General features: G+C 40.4%; 1 protein-coding gene across 1 annotated transcript; it reads right to left on the bottom strand.

The window, feature by feature from the left end:
• Positions 1-11,639: 11,639 nt before the first annotated feature.
• Positions 11,640-11,903, bottom strand: KRTAP7-1 (keratin associated protein 7-1). The gene has a single exon (XM_005908579.2). The coding sequence runs from the start codon at positions 11,901-11,903 to the stop codon at positions 11,640-11,642; it is 264 nt and encodes an 87-aa protein (XP_005908641.1).
• Positions 11,904-20,522: the final 8,619 nt, after the last annotated feature.

The raw sequence follows: 20,522 nt of genomic DNA, 5'->3' as shown, positions 1-20,522 counted from the left end.
GAAAGAGGATGAGGTGGTTCGATGGCATCACCGACTCAATGGACATGAGTTTGAGTAAGCTCCAGGAGTTGATGATGGACAGGGAGGCCTGGCATGCTGCAGTCCATGGAGTCGCAAAGAGCTGGACACGACTCTGAACCACTGAACTGAACTGAACTGACACTGCTACAGTGACTGCAAAACTCACTGAGTCAATAGTTTCCCTCCTTACAAACTGCTTCTCACCACCTAACTGTTTAAAAAATGTAGATCTGGTTATGATCCACACACACGCACACACACACACACATATACAAGCACACACATGTTAAAACTATTTCAACATCATCCCTTTGATTTTTAGATTTTTTTATGTTTAAACTGACCTAAAACTCCCCAACTCTCTCTGCTTAGACATCACTGACTATCTTAGATCTTCAAATGTGTAATGTCTGGTCACTTGTTGGTTGTTCTACATGAAATTGTTCTCTTGTCCTCAACTCCCATTAACCTTCAGATACTAGTTCAATCACTTCCCTTGGGAGGCCTTTCTGTGGTCCCTGAAGAGACAAAGTCCACTTATCGTATCATAAGGGCCACCGTCTCCCTCCTATCTGTAGTCCTTTAACTGTCTTTGTGTGATTGGCACCTGTCCCACCAATGTGCTTGCTTCTAGAAGAGCAAATATGATGTCTTCCATCAGGCTTGATTCCTCATTGCCTGCTGCTGCTGAGTCACTTCAGTCGTGTCCGACTCTGTGTGACCCCATAGACGGCAGCCCACCAGGCTCCCCCATCCCTGGGATTCTGCAGGCAAGAACACTGGAGTGGGTTGCCATTTCTTTCTCCAATGCATGAAAGTGAAAAGTGAAAGTGAAGTTGTTCAGTCATGTCCGACCCTCAGTGACCCCATGGACTGCAGCCTTCCAGGCTCCTCCATCCATAGGATTTTCCAGGCAAGAGTACTGGAGTGGGGTGCCATACTGGCCATAATGTAAGTTTTTAATCAGTATTACTTGAGCTAACGAGTGAATGAACAAATATAGTAAGTTCTCTACATACCAATCTTCAAGTTGTAAACTTTCAAAGCGTGTGTTCCCCTGTCCAATCACATGTTAGTTCACGTGTCTGGTGTACATCATCATTTTGTGCATCCCCTACAAGTGGTTGTGCTTTGTGTACTTTACAGGGTACAGTAGTACAATATCTTTATTTCAAGCCCAGGATGTCCAGAAGCAAGTGTAAAAGCAGCAGTGATGTAGTTGGTACTGCTAAGAAACGCCAGCCATTCCACTGTATTACTGTACCTTCTTTCAAGGTACTTTACTGTAGGAAAGTATTGTGTGAAAAATATTATAAACCTATTACAGTACAGTATTATGCAGAACCCTTGAATGGCCTTCCCACATGGTGCAGCAGTAAAGAACCCACTTGCCAATGCAGGAGATCCCTGGGTGGGCAGTATCCCTGGGAGGAAGAAATGGCAACCCACTCCAGTATTCTCTCCTGGGAAATTCCATGGACGGAGGAGCCTGGGGGGCTACAGTCCATGGGGTCACAAAGAATTGGACATGACTGAGCGACTAAACAACAACAGCAACACTAAATAGCCAATTGTGTTAGTTGTGTACTAGGCTAACTTTGTTGTATGTATGAGCAAATTAGACTCATAAATGCACTCCTAGAAAGAAACTCGCTTGCATGTAGAAGACTTACTGTATTCTAAATCTAAATTGGTCACTCACTTGCTGAAAGAATTTAGGCAGATTACTTGCTGAGCCCCAAGTCATTCTATTGTAATAAGAGGTAAGTTGATTCCCTGAGACTCACCATCTTAGCCACTGTATGATCCTAACATCAAAATCACTGAGAAGCTAAGATTACAATCCAACCATCTCCCATCGGATTTGGTCAATTAAGCATGCGACTGTACAGAATAATTTTGCTCACTGTGTTACACACCCCTGCTAAGACACACTCAGGAGCTCCCAGCTGCCATCAATTTAAAGCACAGAATGTAACAACAGAATATCAGAAGAGAAATGTTGAAATTTCTACAAGATGTTTCACTGCAGTAGTTTCAAAGTTTAAACTGCAAAAATCTCCTTGAATACTTATTTAATATGCATACTACTGAGCTCTCTTCCTGTAGATTCTGATTCCCTGGGTCTGGGCTAGGTCTGAGGAGCCTGCATTTTGAATAAGTAGCCCAAATCATCCCATAAAGTGCTTTGGGGAACCCTCACTGTCCAGTGGTTAGGACTCAGTGCTTTCATCGCTGTGGCCAAGTTTTCATCCTTGATCAGAGAACTAAGACCACATAAGCCAAGTGGTGCTGTGAAAAAATAAGAAGAAAGTGCTTTGGCCACTCCTTGAGAAACCTGTACTGTTCACTGTTAAGCCATCTGTAAAAGTGTCCTCGTTAAGAAAACACACAATTTAAAATGGGATGAGCTTAAAATGGTGAAAGAAGAAAAGGAGAGACCTTCTTGCGTTCTGCAGTATGCTTAGTTGCTGAGTCGTGTCTGACTCTTTGCTACCCTACAGATTGTATCCCGCGAGGCTCCTCTGCCCATGGGTACTCTCCAGGCAAGAATATTGGAGTGGGTTCCCATGCCTTCCTCCAGGGACTGAACCCAAGTCTCCTGAATTGCAGGTAGATTCCTTACTGTCTGAGCCATCAGGGAAACCTAAGAATACTGGAGTGGGTAGCCTATCCCTTCTCCAGGGGAACTTCCCAACCTAGGAATCAAACCAGGATCTCCTGCATTGCAGGCAGATTCTTTACCAGCTGAGCTACCCAGGAAGCCTGACACCTTCTTAGCCAGGATTAATAAGCAGAGTTTATATAACTTATTATCATGGACAACTTTGCTTCCCGGGGGACATTTGGCAACTATCTAGAGACAATTTCACTTGTCATAACTGGTAGGTTGTTGCTTTCCATCTAATGAGAGAGGCCAGGGATGCTGCCAAACATCCTACAGTGCACAGAACACTCCTCTCCCCTCAATGACAAAAAACTATCCAGCCCCAAATGTCAACAGAGCCAAGGTCAAAAACGCTGGTCTGAAGTCAAGGTCACATGCAGTCAAATGTGACTGCCAGGCAGCATACCAAGAGTGGTCACCTGACATGGATCAGAACTTGCTGACCAGGTCCTGGGACCAACTTGAGACACAATTTCACTACCTTCTATTGAAGCACTCTTGGGGCTAAGCCACATTGGTGAGGCTACTAGGTTAATGGTAGAGCAAGCAACTAATTAATGAAATTTCCTATTTGATGTAGAACCCGTGCGGTTTTCTTAAGAAATAATGTGATACCACAATAATGCCTAGATGCATAAAAGGCTCACTGACTCTGGCCAGAAACATCTCACATGTGTTTCAGAATCAACATGAAAAAGAAATTCCCAAAGACATTACCTTTTTTGCTGCAAGATTTTAGTCTCTAGTGGGATCTGAAGGTCCTTTTTGAGCATCTACCTTCTGTTCCCGTTGATGCAAAACGGAGGAGCTGAAGTCTACTTCTTGTGACATAAAGGGAGAGTTAGAGTCAGAAACTGGAAATGTATATAAAATTCAGCCACAGCAGCAACCGGCAAGCTGAGTTAGTGAAAAGGATCAAGGATGAGAAATTATGGTCTGCCGTGCTACCTCAGTGCTAAGGCAGACTTGCTAATGAGTGGAAGGGACACATTTCAACGTATTTACTTGTTGGTTACCCTTTGGAATATCTGAGGTCATGCTCATCTGATGATTTGAAAACAGTGTTTCCTATTACAGCCAAACTACAAAGGATGATGAGTTCCATCTATCAAGATCATCATTTCTTCAAAGTCTCTGCTAACCAAAAACGAACATAAAAATAAATTTAAATTTAAAAAATGAGGCTTTTGTCCCAAAGATTTCTCTTAACATTTAAGGTTGTTCATTAAGAAAGCCTTGAATGTCGTGGCAACCAAGTGCGTAGGACAAAAAAGCTTCAGAATGGAAATAGTGAGGCATATGTGTAAACCAGAGGAGGATGTGTAAAGGAGGATGATTGAAAGTGAAGAAAACAGAACAGGATTTTACGTGCACTCTAACTTGATTATCATTGTCAATGATAATGCCAGGAGCCTCAGAGGCAAGTCATTGAAAAGGAATTGGTGTCTGAGGAATAACAGGGTATTTTTAGAGACAACCATACTCAACATACTCTAGAGTCATAGAACATGCTGAGCAGTCTCTGCCTGGCAGGCCATAGAAACAAGAAATATTTCCATTTATCTAGTAGAAAGCTCTCCTGCTACAATTTTAAGAGCTATTTCTCTATCTTCAATAAAAATTTAAAAAAAGGGAACTAGTTTTTCTGTAAATAACAATAAAAAATAGAACAAAAGTATGGGAAAATAATTTTTTAACTTTTCCTTGTTGCTGAAAATGTTAATACTGTCTCATCAACACTTTAAAAAATCAACAATGAGAAATGTCTCCTCTCCTTCTTTTGGGATAAAGAATTAACCGGACTTGACCAATCTTTTGACTCAAATCTTTTTATATCGATTTTTCATTTATTTATGTTTGTATTTATATGTTCGCTTGTTTATTCTGGCTGCATTGGGTCTTGCTGGTGGCACGAGGCTCTTCACTGCATCATGCAGCATCTTTTGTTGCAGAACACAGGCTCAATATTGGCAGCTCTCAGGCTTAGTCGCCCCTTGGCATGGGGGATCTTAGTTCCCCAAACAGGGATGGAACTCCCATCCCCTGCATTGCAGGTGGATTCTTAATCACTGAACCATCAGGGAAGTCCCCCCACCCAATACTTAAATTTTACATGCACACAAATCACCTGCAGATCTTGTCTGTGTGCAGAGTATGATTCTGACAAGGAAGGCCCACGACTGTGCGTATTGAAGACGCTTCCAGAGGATTTCCATGTCTGTTGTCTGCTGACCATATTCTAAATGGAAAGGGAGTGGACTTTTTCTCTAAGGCTTTAAATAATTATATTAATTCAACAAACATTTATCAAGTGTCTGGGATACAGCACTGGCGATACAGCATTGAGTAAAGCATGGGGCTTTCTCTCAAAAACCTTACAACATACATGCTACAATGAGGGAAGCCAACCTGTCAACTAATGATGGTGAGAAAGATAAACAGCAGCCCTGAAAACACAAACAGGAAACCAGAGCATTCCCTGCTCCCCACACACAGTCCTCAGAAAGAGCATCAAATAAGACAGGATCAGGCAGTGAGAGATGGAGAGAGACAAAAACAAAACCACTCTGTACTCACACCCAAAAACAGATGAAAACAAGAACACTATCCAAACCAAAAAAAGTGACTAAGCATCATTTACAGTGACTGCTGCCCTATTTACCAATGACAGCTTCAGCATTTTTCCATTTCTTCGATAAAAGTCTTGTTAAAATATCCAACCATAGAATTAGGTCTGTTTCTTGTGGAAGGTAGACTTATGGGGTTCCCTGTGGCTCAGATGGTAAAGTGTCTGTCTACAATGTGAGAGACCTGGGTTCGATCCCTGAGTTGGGAAGATTCCCTGGAGAAGGAAATGGCAACCCATTCCAGTACTCTTGCCTAGAAAATCCCATGGATGGAGGAGCCTGGTGCAGGCTACTGCCTGTGGGGTCGCAAAGAGTCGGACACGACTGAGCGACTTCACTCACTCACTCACTCACTCAATGATGCCACTATCCCAATTTCCAGAACCTATGAATATGTTACATTAGATGACAAGAGGGCATTGAGGTTGCTAATCCACCAGCCTAGAGGTAGGGAGATTATTCTGGATTACCTGGGTCGTCCCAGTAATCAACAGGATCCCTAAAATGAAAGAGCAAAGTAGGAGGGTCAGAGTCAGAATCAGGGCATGAGATTTGAAAATGCTATGCTATTGCCTTTGAAGATACAAAGGAACTGGGGCAGCCTATTAAATCTGGAAAAGCAAGGGAATAGGTTGTTCTCTAAAGCCTCCACAATGAATACAGTCCTACCAGCACCCTGATTTTGGAACTTCTGACCTCCAAAATTGTAAGAGTAAATGTGTGTTGTTTTTAAACCACTAACTTTGTGAAATTTTGTTGCAGATGGTACACAATCCAAAAGACACCCCTGCCTCTTTTGTGTGTATGCATGCATGCTCAGTTGCGTTTTGACTCTTTGTGTCCTCATGGACTGTAGCCCACCAGGCTCCTCTGTCCATGAGATTTCCCAGGCAAGAATACTTGAGTGGGTTGCCATTTCCTCCTCCAAGAGATCTTCCCGACCCAAGGATCCAACCCACATCTTCTGTGTCTCCTGCATTGCCAGGCAAATTCTTTGCCACTGGGCGACCTGGGAAGCCACCGCCTCCTTTAATCATCTCCAATATCGAATCCCTCAAGGGCAAATCCTAGAACAAGCCCCTCCTACACCTCTTATTGAGACATCCTACAGTTTCTCATGTTGCATGATCTCCATTGTCACAATGAGTTAATAAGCCCAACTTTGCTGATTACAGTGTGCTCCAGGTGGTCTCAGATGGTGAGCAGAGCCGTGTGAGCACTGTAACAGAGGTGAGGCTTTTCAGCTGAAACAAGGGAGGACCCCTGGGGTAGAGGAAGTCCTTTTGAAGGCTCTGTAGGAGTTTGCTAGATGAAGACTAGGGCAGAAACAGCAAAGAACTATAATACGTCCCATTGCAGGAGAGAGGGAAGCATGTTATAATGAAGTAGGAAATGGGACTAGAGAAACTGATGTTCTTGTGTGCCACTAAGTGATCTTTATCCTGAAATCTGTAAGTAACCACAAAATAGCCAGAGTCTGTGAAGAAAGTCATGTTATTAGATTTTCATTTTGAGTGATGATTTCATCTGTAGTGTAGAAGATGGGCTAGACTCTACCTGACACACCAGACAGGCATCTGGTGTTTTAATCTAGGCAAGAAATGATGAGGGTGTGAATGGATGCAGAAATGGGGAGTGAAGGTCTGCCACCATTTCTTAGAGATACTGAGATAGGAAAAATCCAAGAACTTGGAATCAAGACAAAGAATGAAGCATAATATTTATTAAACTGATTTGACAAGCTTAGAAAAATACTGGAGGATCTTGATAACCTCAATTAGGGTCAAATCACTAAACACATAATGAATGTTTTGCCTTTGTTATCAGTGGTAGAATAATGTTCATGAAAGGAGTCAGAAGACCTCAGTTTGATACCTTGGCTCAGAGCTTAACTCTCCCAGTTGGTAAATATTTTCCTACTTGGGAAAATTACTCAATTTCCATCAATATTTTCATGATACCCATCTCCCAAGATAATTGTCAGAATTAAACAAAATTCTACAGACATATTCTGTAAAATGTAAATCTAATATATATCTAATATAGTAACTATATTAGATATAGTTATTAATGGCATAGAGTAACTAATCCAATATATATCTAATATAGTAACTATATTAGATATAGTTATTAATGGCATAAGGAGTGCATTAGGCAGGGATATTTCTGGGAAAGAGTTCATAATTTTTAAAATGCTACATGACCTGTTTTATAGTGGAGGGATGGATTTAGAGTCAGGTCCCCATTGCTATAGATTGGCATTTTTCTTTACAAATGAATGATGCAGCCTCAAACAAATCACTAAATTTTCAACATTGGTTTCCTCTTTAGTAACATAATAAGGAAATCCATCTCAAAAAATTTGTATGCAAATAAATAGTGAAATTATCTATTGTTGTATCTATTACATAATTACTATGGGAGAAAAGAAGACAGGTAGTTATTGTTGTTCTTAATCCCTTCCTGTCCTCTTTAAGGATTTTATGCTTTTTAGGTTGGCAGATGAACCAGATTTCTTCCCCTCCCCTTTCCCAGAATCCATTAAATTAAAGCAAATGTTGGAAGCCAACAATGACAAGGAGAATTGTGGGGACAATATCAATGGAGGAGAGATAACTAAATGTCTGGATGATGGAAAAGAAATGAAGGAAAAACAAGGAGAAAGTCATGGCAGAGACTATGATAGGAGGAGTCTACAAGTGAAACTAAGCAGACCTTCTCTTCAAATTCACAGGGAGAATTGGGACTTAGAATATAAAAAAAAAAAAGCAACTGTGGGACTGAAACAAAGATAAAGTAGTTAAATGAAACTCTCACTGAAGAACAAGAGAGTACCAGGGCAACTTGTCATTTCAACTTTAGAGCAAAACTTTAGACCTTTACACCCTGACATTTGGAGACCTCATCCAGCCTGAAGGTCAGCCACCCTTCTCTCACCCTAATGTGAATTCTGCCTGTCAATGACTTTCCCCCAAACCCAGAACGCCTGTGAAGCTTGTCAGTGTGTCATTATTAAATCTGAAAGAATGATTAACAACCATAGCAATGACTGTTGTAACGTATGTTATTGTGCATTGTTCAGCCATTAGGTTGTGTCCAACTCTCCGAGACCCCATGGACTGCAGCACGCCAGGCTTCCCTGTCCTTCACCATCTCCCAGAGTTTGCTCAAACTCATGCCCATTGAGTCAGTGAGGCCATCCAACCATCTCATCTTTTTTCTTCCCCTTCTCCTCCTGCCCTCCATCTTTCCCAGCATCAGGGTCTTTTCCAATGAGTTGGCTCTTCACATCAGGTGGCCAAAGTATTGGAGCTTCAGCTTCTGATGAATGACCAGGGTTGATTTCCTTTAGGATTAACTGGTTTAATATGAGAGGATAGAAATTAGCATATGTAGCAATGATACCATAGCAGTGAGTACACTTAACACCTATATCATATTTTCTAAATACCAGTCTTTACCAAAGGGATCCAGTGCTCCCATGATTGAAGCAGAAGAGTTCAAGATGAACCTGGAATATCTCATTGAGTCAGAAAGTAAAGCATTGATCAGACAGCAATGGGAACCATTTCTAAAGGACAAAGAAGCCAGAATGATGATGTTCCCACTCTCCAAATCTGGGGCAATTAGAGCTTGAAAGTTAATAATATTATTAATGAAAAAATAATATTAATGGATGGTAACACATTGAGTAAAATAAGAATCCTCAAGCCCACACTGATATAGCTTTTGATAACAATAAATAAGCACATAAAAATAAATGGGGAGAAGAGAAAGTTCTTTCTTACAATAGATTGCCAAACAATAAATGTAGAAGGATGTATAAAATTTAAAAACTGTGAATGAATCCTAAGACAGTGGATGAAAACTTGATAAGGAATATAATATTTGCATAGTGTCAAGGCTTCAATAAAAATTATTAATTACAAAGAGAAAAATAGCAAATTTGCAGTGAAGAAACATATAGGAAACTACTTTCATCAAGTGATCAAAGTAACCAAACAACCAAATTTGCATGAACCAACATAAAGTGTCTCCTTATTCAATGCACTGAAAAGGATTCAGCATTACTTCTATGGCATTTGTATCAAAAAATGCTAAGTATGAATCTAATCATGAGGAAAGTTGGATAAACCAAAATCAAGGGATATATATCTTGTTATAGGCTATCTCTTATTTTGGGTCCTTGGAAGGAAATGAGTCTTTGGATAATCATTTATTAATATAACACATTAATTATCATAAAATAAGAGACTATTAAAGGTCTGCACAGTCAAAGCTATGGTTTTTCCAGTAGTCATGGACGGATATGAGAGTTGGACCATAAAGAAGGCTGAAGTGCTGAAGAACTGATGCTTTTGAATTGTGATGCTAGAGAAGACTCTTGAGAGTCCCCTGGACTGCAAGGAAACCAACCAGTCAATTCTAAAGGAAATCAGCCCTGAATATTCATTGGAAGGACTGATGCTGAAGCTGAGACTCCAATACTTTGGCCACCTGATGTGAAGAACTGACTCATTGGGAAAGACCCTGATGATGGGCAAGATTGAAGGCCAAAGGAAAAGGAAGTGGTAGAGGATGAGCTGGTTGGATAGCATCACAGACTCAATGGACATGAATTTGGACAACCTCCAGGAGGTTGGACAGAGGAGCCTGGCACGCTGCAGTGCATGGGATCGCAAAGAGTCAGACACATCTTAGCAATTGAACAACAATAAAAATATATTTAACTCTTGAAAGTCAGAATTATGTTTTATTTATCTCTGTCCCCACATTTTAGGACAGTGTGTGGGGTTGTAGCTTCTTGGTGAGTGTCTACTGAATGAGTGTCTCAGCCCAGAGGTTGTGGCAGGTTTGTACAGCCACCCAGTTTTAAACAGAGTGACCAGAGCCCAGTAACTTCATACATACATAAATGAACCTTGTATCAGACTATACAATATTTTGCACCCATAAAGCAGAAATTTAACAAGTCAATGCACAATTATTGAGCATCTTTTCTGAGACAGGTAGGGGTTCAATAAATACTTTATGCATGAATGAATGAGCTTTAATTCAAACAGAGCAGAGTTTTCTCAGGAAGCATTTTCTAAGTGCAGATCACATATCATTTCAAGTGCTTTTGATGGCAACTATCATGAACTGAACTGAATTGATCATTCCAGAGAACAAATGCTTCATTTTTAATATGCCTACATATATAATCAGAAGTGAATAAGGTGGGAAAAATAAAACCCATCAATCAAAAAGGGAAAAAAGTATTATGTGATTTAGTTTCTGGCTTGCCTTTATTAACCAAATCTTAGAAAGTCTTAAAAAGAGTTTCATAACTCATTCCACTTAAGGAAATTTTTCCAACAGTGTATGGGGTTTAAATCTCTCTATAATGAGTTCTATAAACAGCAGGAAAAGAGGAAGAAGCTAAATGGAATTGTGTCAATAATGAAAGGAGGAAAGAATTTTCTTTTAACATTGAACAGCTAAGAAAATTTCCTATTTATAATCAGCATAGAGAAACACTAACAATCGCAGTGTACAGACTATACAACTGACTCTTGAATAAAGTGGGTTTGAACTTCAAAAGTCCACTTATATGCAGAATTTTTTAGTAGTAAGCACTACAATGCTACACAGTCCACAGTTGTTTGAATCCATGGATGCAGAGAAATCGCAGACACAAAGGGCTGAACATAAATTATACATGAATTAACCTCCCACACTGTTTAAGGGTCATCTGTATTCTGGTTAAATTCAGGACTTTCTAAAGAATTTTTTTAAAAATTGAGAATCTCAGCATAAAGGGACAAAATTGTTAGGCATCACCCTATATGTGATTGAAGTCCACCCTCACAGGTTGAAACTGGTTGATGAGAGCAAAATGAACAAACAAAAGGCACAATAAAATAAACAACCAGAACAAAAATGTTTGTGCTGAATGAATTGGATTTATTGTGATGAACAGCAAAACCCCTTCCTACTCACACATTTAACAGTAATGCATTGATATTGATGCAGAATTTCATGATACATGGGCAGAGCTACCATAGGAGACAGACTGTCTGCTTCATTAGTAAAATTCAAGTATGTTAGAGAAATACAAAATCTTGCTCTGACTGTAGATGAGTATCAGCTCAGCATCTGATGCCTGGGTGACTTGTTCAGCAATGTCAAAGATCAGGATCTCAGCAAGAAGACTGCAAAAACATGGAAGATGTGTCTCTCTCAAGTGTTGCTGGAGGCAGGAAGACAGTCATTGTTTTTCAGGCTGTTCTGCACACAGAGAATTGAGGGCGAGTCCCATAGTCATCTGGAGTCATGGTCCGTCAGTAGGTGCTGTAGCCAAAGCCAGAGCCGGAGCCCCATGGCCTATAACAGCTGCCCCCATAGCCACAGCCCAGGTTGCTAAAGTTGCTACCACCAAAACAGTAGCCCAGGGAGCTGTAGCCATTGCATCCATAACCATAATTCAGGGGAGAGCCAAGGGGCACAACGCAGTTCAGGGGGGTGGCTCTGAAGGTCCTGTGGAAATTGGTTCCATAGGAAGGATAGCCTGGGAAGTAGCTTCCGCAGCAGAAGAAACGAGTCATCGTGGCAGGAGTTGGGAAGGATTTGGATAGAATGTGAGGAGCAAGTTACCCAAGAAGGAATGAAGTTCTCATCCTGCACGGGACCTTTTATACCTCAAGCTGGTGGGCATGACATGCTTGCCTAGACATCTTGCCATAAATTTGCATAGATAATTCTATTATTGCTAATAAAATGCATATAAAGCAACCCACAGACTCTTTGCCCACATTTTTGTTGGCTTTTCTATTTGCAAAGGAATGTGTTGTATCTTCAAAGTCAGAGCCTTCCTTGACATGCAAATGAATTCTTTTCATCAGTGTCCCATGGTTTAACAACTGTTCTGATTGCATCCTGTGAGGCTGTTTAAATTCTCTGATTATAAACTCCTCCCAGCTGACATAACTAAACTGAAAAAAGCTTTGGCAACAATGTAAACACTTTTATAGCTTGAAATTATCTCCATATATCATTCAAAGACATTGGTATATTAATGGGTATGGCGTTTCTTCTGGAATAGGAAAATTATTTGTAACTAGAGGTGGTGATTGCATCACCAGTGAATTATTCACTTTAAAAATGGCTTATCTTGTGTTTACATCTTGTAGCATTGAAACATGTACATTACCATATGTAAAATAGATAGCTGAAGGGAAGTTGCTGTATAACAAGGGGAGCTCAACATGGGCTTCCCTGGTGGCTCAGACACTACAGAATCGGCCTGCAATGCAGGAGACCCAGGTTCAATCCCTGGGTAGGGAAGAACCTCTGGAGAAAGAAATAGCAACCCACTCCAGCATTCTTGCCTGGAGAATTCCACGGACAGAGGAGCCTGGCAGGCTACAGTCCAAGGGGTCACAAAGGGTCAGACACCACTGAGTGACTAACGCGAACACTTTAGAAGGGGAGGGATGAGGGGAAGGGAGGTTCAACAGGGAGGGGATGTATGTATACTTATGGCTGATTTATGTACAGCAGAAACCAACACAACTTGGGAAAAAAAATTATCCCCCAATTAAAATGGCTTGCTTTATGTTATGTGAATTTCATCTCAAATTTTTACAATTTTTAAACATTGCTACAGAAATCCATCAGAACAAGACTTTTTACAGAAGCTGAAAGAACACTAAATAATAGGAGAGCTATGGATAAAGTGGTTGTAATTTTCATGTATTTCATTTATGAGCATTATCCCTGTTACCATTTTCTTTTCATGGGAAACACACAATCTTTGGTTGTAAATCATGTTGAACATTGCCAAGCTGTCTTGTTGTGAAGTTGCCACACTGGAGCTGAGTGGAATGGTGCCCAATTTAAAGTCGTGTTATACCATGCTTGGTTCTTGTTCACTCCTAGTAAAACAGGCTTTGATACCATGATCTATTATGTAATACTAGTTGTATTTTAAGATGAAGCACTTACTTCTGCTCCCACTTTGCAGAAGTATGGCCACTTCTCATGACAAAAGTAAACCAGAAAGAATTTGAGATCAGCAAAGCTAAGTCTATTCTAATTCAAATGTTCAGAAAAGAATTGGTTTTTATAAGATCTAGATTCTCTGAAAATAGATAAAGAAAATATTCTGGATACCAACTCCTTTTGCATATTCTCCCCTTAATGGACAACTATAGAGCCCAAAGAGCAAAACTAATCATTCCAGACATTTTCTCTATTAAAATTCGTCTTCTCTCAGGTTTCCTGACAGAAGAATTTCTTACAGATCATATTACTTAATTTTGGACATCTTTTTTTAATTCTAAAAACTGACTACATGTTATGAGAATTTATAGTTAGAATCAAAAAGATAAGGTCTATTTTCAAATTTAATTTTTAACAAAAGGAATAAATAAAAATAGAGGTTATATCCACAAGAGTCCAGATGGTATAAATTCTACATAAGCTAATCCCAGAAAACTGGAAAATATGTCTGTGGGTTGGAGATGACAAAGGTGACTGCTCTCATTAAATTTTGACAATTTTGTGGTTGCTTGAAATTTTTAACTGCTGATTCTACCATGTAATGACATGTACGGATGTGAGAGCTGGACCATAAAGCAGATTGAAAGCCCAAGAATTGATGCTTTTGAACTGTGCTGCTGGAGAAGACTCTCGAGAGTCCCTTGGACTGCAAGGAGAACAAACAAGTCAATCCTAAAGGAAATCAACCCTGAATATTCATTGGAAGGACTGAAGCTGAAGCTGAAGCTCCAATACTTCAGCCACCTGATGCAAAGAGCTGACTCAATGGAAAAGACACTGTTGGTGGGAAAGATTGAGGGCAGGAGGAGGAGGGGATAACAGAGGATGAGATGGTTGGATGGCATCACCAATTCAATGGACATGAGTTTGAGCAAACTCTGGGAGACCATGAAGGACATGGAAGCCTGGCCTGCTGCAATCTGTGGGGTCTCAAAGAGTCAGGCACAACTTAGCAACTGAACAACAAAACTACGCAGTGACATTTGAACCTGTAATTTGGATCTACTGCCACTAAGTGGCAATGATATTTCAGTTAGTCTGAAATATCTGGAGTTGGGATCTCAAATGTAAACAGGCAGAACACCCTAAAGAACTTGTTTGAGATTCAGATTTTCATAGCTCTCCTTTCCCACTACCAGCATAAGATCCTTAAAATCTATATTTCTAATGAGTATGTAAAGTGAGTCTCATAAATAAGTCATACTGAAAAATTCTGGACCCGGTCTTTCATGAGATCTCAAAGAATCTGTTTTTGCTTGGCTGTGTGAAATTGCCCCAAGCTGAGCTCTCTCTGACGAGTATGTTCAGTGTCAGTCACAGGTGGCCTATTTCCTTTCTCTCTGGGTGACAGAGATAATTAAGGAAAAAACCTTAGTTTGTCTTTTCCGTTCACCCGTGCTCTGATTCTTAGGATACACCTGACTGGAAATGGAAGTAATAGCGATGTGTGCAGGCATCTTTTACCAGGTGGTAATATCCACCTGGGTGGGCCTCTGAATTAGTTACCCCCAATTGAAAAAAAAAAACAAAAAACCTCTTTGGCATGTTTCTTTTACCTTCCTGTCTCCTTTTAGACTTTCCCAGAGAAAATTCTCAGCCATGTATTTGATTGTTATTCAATATTTTTATTTTAAATGTTAGTAATATCAAATATTTATGCGTGGTTCTCTCAGTGCTAGGTTCTGCTGAAATACTGGAAATGGATAACATAGTAAGAAGACTTACTATGTACTTTTCTAAGCACTTGTGCTCAGTTGTGTGTAACTCGTTGGAACCCTTTGGACTGTAGCCCACCAGGCTCCTCTGTCCATGGGATTTTTCAGGCAAGAATATAGGGGTAGGTTGCCATTTTCTTTTCCAGGGGATCTTCCCAACCCAGGGATCAAACACGCATCTCTTGTGTCTTCTGCATTGGCAGGAGACAATACACATATGACAAGTTTCACCCTTTTAAAGTATATAACTCGGTGATTTTCATATTCACAGAGTTGTCAACCAAAACCACTATTTAATTCAGAACAACTTCAGCACCTCAAAAAGAAACCTCATAATAATTAAAAGTTACCTCCATTCACAACCACTAATCTAACTTCTGTCTCTATGATTTACCTATTCTGGACATTTCAAATAAATTTAAGCCTACTATTTACAGGCTTTTGGGTCTGGCCTTTTTCTCTCAGCATAATGTCTTCAAGGTTCATCTATATTGTAGCATGAATCAGTATTTAATTCTTTGTGATTGTCAAGTAGCATTTCATTGAATGGATATACCATAGTCTTCTTAATTCCTCAGTAGATGGACGTTTCATGCTATTCATGGGGTTCTCAAGGCAAGAATGCTGAAGTGGTTTCCATTCCCTTCTCCAGTGGACCATCTTTTTTGTCAGAACTCTCTGCCATGACACGTTGGTCTTGGGTGGCCCTACAAGGCATGACTCGTAGTTTCATTGAGTTAGACAAAGCTCTAATCCACGTGAACATTTTGATTAGTTTTCTGTGATTGTGGTTTTTATTCTGTCTGCCCTCTGTTGGAGGAGGATAAGAGGTTTGTGCAAGCTTCCTGATGGGAGGGACTGACTTTGAGAAAAACTGAGTCTTGCTCTGGTGGGCAAGGCTGTGCTCAGTAAATCTTTAATCCAATTTTCTGCTGATGGGTGAGGCTGTGTTCCCTCCTGTAGTTTGGCCTGAGGCCAAAGTATAGCAGGGGTAAGGCTCCTCTAAAAGGACTTAGGTCAGCACAACATGCCTCCCAGGACTGCTGCTGTCAGTACCCCTGAACACAGAGTAGGCCACTGTCAACTCACATCTCCACGGGAGACTCCCACACACACACACACAAGTCTGGCTCAGTCTCTTGTGGGGTCACTGCTCCTTTATCCTGGGTCCTGGTGCACCCAAGGTTTTGTTTGTGCCCTCCAAGAGTCTCTGTTTCCCCAGTCCTGTGGAAGTTCAGTAATCAAATCCCGCTGACATTCAAAGTCAGATTCCCTGGGGATTCTCAGTCCCTTTGCCAGATCCCCAGGTTGAGAAGTCTGTTGGGAGGTCTAGAACTTTCACAACAGTGTGAGAACTTCTCTGATATCATTGTTCTCCAATTTGTGGATCACCCACCAGGCAGCTCTGTAGTGGGGCTAATGGCAACCTCAGGGGAACCAGAGATCAAATTTCTGACATCCATTGGATCATAGAAAAAGCAAGAGAATTCCAGAAAAACATCCACTTCTGCTTCATTGACTATGCCATAGCCTTTGACTGTGTGGCACAAAACAAACTGTGGAAAATTCTTCAAGAGATGGGAATACCAAACCGCCCTACCTGCCTCCTGAGAAACCTGCATGCAAGTCAAGAAGCAAGAGTTAGAACTGGACATGGAAAAACAGACTACTTCAAAATTGGGAAGGAGTATGTCAAGGCTGTATATTGTCACCCTGCTTATTTAACTTATATGCAGAGTACATCATGCGAAATGCCAGACTGGATGAACCACAAGCTGGAATCAAGATTGCCAAGAGAAATATCAATAACCTTAGATATGTAGATGACACTACCCTAAGGGCAGAAAGTGAGGAGGAACTAAAGAGCCTCTGGATGAAGGTGAAAGAGGAGAGTGAAAAAGCTGGCTTAAAAGTCAACATTCAAAAAACTAAGATCATGGCATCTGGTCCCATCACTTCATGGCAAATAGATGGGGAAACAATGGAAACAGTGACAGACTTTATTTTCTTAGGTTCCAAAATCACTGCAGATGGTGACTATAGCAATGAAATTGAAAAGCACTTGCTCCTTGGAAGAAAAGTAAAGTTGGTCATAGCTTTAATATGTCTTTTTTAGTCATAGCTTTTAATACATCTCTGATAGACAGCATATTAAAAAGCAGAGACATTACTTTGCCAACAAAGGTCTGTCTAGTCAAAGCTATGGTTTTTCTAGTAGTCATGTATGAATGTGAAAGTTGAACTCTAAAGAAAGCTGAACACCAAAGAATTGATGCTTTTGAACTGTGGTGTTAGAGAAGACTCTTGAGAGTCCCTTGGACGGCAAGTTCAGACCAGTCAATCGTAAAGGAAATAGACCCTAAATATTCATTGGAAGTACTGATGCTGAAGCTGAAGCTCCAGTATTTCAGTCACATGATGTGAAGAGCCATCTCATTGGAAAGGATCATGACACTGAGAAAGAGTGAAGGCAGGAGGAGAAGAGGGTGACAAAAGATGAGATGGTTGAATGGCATCATCGACTCAATGGACATGAATTTGAGTAAACTCTGGGAGACAGTGAAGGACAAGGAAGCCTGGTGTGCTGCAATCCATGGGGTCACAAAGAGTCCAACTCAACTGAGCAACTGACCAATAAGAAAAGATTGGACACTTAAGTTTTTTCCAGTATTGGGCTATTATGATTAATGCTGCCATGAACATTTATTTGCATATGAATGATTTTTTTAAGTGTTAAAAATTGAGCTCCTAATTTTCTCCCACATACCTATTCCTCCTCTAGTCTTTTGAACCTTAGTAAATAATATTGCTCTCTAATTGCTCAGAACAAAAACTTAACTCCTTTTTTCATGTAATTCCTTTATCCTGTATTTCATGTAATTCCTTTATCCATCAGATCCAATCAGTGCTGCCTCCAAATACCTATCAAACCCACACCCATCTTTCCATTCTGACTGCTGTCATCTAGTCAAACCACTACCATTCTTACTGAGCACCACTGCCATAACATCCTCTCTGGTTTCCCTTTTCCCACTTTTACTGTCCTTCCACATCAGCTAATGTGATTTTTTTCAAAATAAACTGTGCTTTACTTTACTTAGAAACCCATCAGTGACTTCCTATTGCTAAGTGACTTCCTATTCCTATTGCTATTCCTATTGTCTAAGAGACAAGTAAAAGCTCAAATTTCTGACATGGCCTGGTTTCCAACCTCATTTCATACTTCTTTTCCTCCTTTCAAATGATCCAGCCACTGTGGTCACCCTTCTTATTGTCTGTCTCCCCTGGTGGAAGGCATCTTGTCTGTCTTGCTTGTGCCTAACTGATACACAATTGAAACTCAATAAATGTCTCTTAATCTTAATTCATGAATAGATGAATGCATGAATGAGAGAGTGGTAGGAGGGTGCAATGAAAGATGAGTATGATTTGAACAAGGGGAGATCAAAAGATATTCAGGATGAAGAAACAGCATCAGCAAAGACATCACAGAAATGCACGTGTTTGTTTAGGGATTAGTGAGCTGATCCATTTAGATGGAGGAATGAACCTATGGAGGGAATTAAGGCACAGTTTCTAGCATAGCCATACCAGAGTTGGGGAAGGGATGGCCTTACATTCAGGGCAGGTGTGGGAAGAGATAAAGTGCTGCTACTAAAGGATTTAATTGAGGAAATAGTGTGATTAGAACTGGCTTAGTGTGAATAATGGATTGTGGAAGAGAACTGTGAAGGATATAAAGCTATTAGTATTCTATTAGAATTGTCAATAAAAAAAAAAAAAAAACTGAGCCTCTGAGTGATGCTTGTGGCAATAAAATTGGGAATAAGAAGGCAGATTTGAGTGGCATCATGGTGGGGAGTAATGTATGGGATTTATTTAGCAATGAATAAAATGTCATCTATGAAAGAAAGAAAGGAAACAAACACTTACCTAGGTAAAAGGTGTGTCTAGTAATGGCATAGGCACATCAAGAGAAGGAGCTTAATTTTGAGAGGTCACTCTAAGATATTATAAATATTTGGGGGAAAAATGTTCTTCTGTTGAAAGGAAAGAAGGTAATGCAAAGATCGAGCTTTCATCTTTCTTAAAGTAATATTTCAAGCAATGTTGGTAAATAAATCCACTGGATAGAACAAGAGTGAGAACAGAATACTGGGGACACAGGGGTTTTTAGGGGGATGAGGACCAACAGAAGTCAGAGGGGTGGAGTGTTGTGGGGAAGTCAAGATAACTAAGCTAACAGATGCCATAGCAGGTGGGGACTTTTAAAGTCAGAAAAGCTGATATTACTTAATTCCAGACAGAGTCAAGGAGGATGGAGATTGGGATCACGTCACTGAATTTGGCAAAAAGAGTTTGCTGATGACATTTGAGGAAAAAATTTCAGTAAAAGAATGGGGAGAATCTGCACCACAAGTGATTAAGAACTATAGCAGTGATTTTTTTTTTTTTTAATGAATAAACATTGACTATCTTTTACAGATGCTGGAGAAGGAAATGGCAATCCACTCCAGTACTCTTGCCTAGGAAATCCCATGGACGGAGAAGCCTGGTAGGCTACTGTCCATGGGGTGGCAAAGAATTGGACACGACTGAGCAACTTTACTTACTTACTTACAGATGATGATCAAGGAAGGAGAGAAAATGATGACAAAATATAGCTTGAAGGGTAGAACGATCAAGCATTAGTTTCTGCTTTGGTGATATGTATGTTCAGATCAGATCAGATCAGTCACTCAGTCGTGTCTAACTCTTTGCGACCCCATGAATCACAGCACGCCAGGCCTCCCTGTCCAACACCAACTCCCGGAGTTCACTCAATCTCATGTCCATCGAGTCAGTGATGCCACCCAGCCATCTCATCCTCTGGCGTCCCCTTCTCCTCCTGCCCCCAATCCCTCCCAGCATCAGAGTCTTTTCCAGTGAGTCAACTCTTCGCATGAGGTGGCCAAAGTACTGGAGTTTCAGCTTTAGCATCATTCCTTCCAAAGAAATCCCAGAGCTGATCTCCTTCAGAATGGACTGGTTGGATCTCCTTGCAGTCCAAGGGACTCTCAAGAGTCTTCTCCAACACCACAGTTCAAAAGCATCAATTCTTCAGCGCTCAGCCTTCTTCACAGTCTAACTCTCACATCCATACATGACCACAGGAAAAACCATAGCCTTGACTAGATGGACTTTTGTTGTTAGATATATGCAATATGTTTATGTGCTGTGTGATATATATGTGTATCCACCTGTATGTATGTATGTGTGTGTGTGTATATATACATATATATATACACATAAATCCTCAGTGTTAGAGTTGGAGGAAACATTGGTCCAACTCTCTCTTCATTTTACACACAAAGAAAATGAGATCCAAGGAAGAAAGTGAAATATCCAATGTTACACTATCAGTTTTGCTTGGAGCATAGATCAAGAAGTTTTGAGTCCTTATCTATT

Source organism: Bos mutus, chromosome 1 (genome assembly GCF_027580195.1).
Source record: "Bos mutus isolate GX-2022 chromosome 1, NWIPB_WYAK_1.1, whole genome shotgun sequence".
In the NCBI taxonomy this organism is placed as follows: domain Eukaryota; kingdom Metazoa; phylum Chordata; class Mammalia; order Artiodactyla; family Bovidae; genus Bos; species Bos mutus.
This window is presented reverse-complemented; position numbering and strand designations above follow the sequence as displayed.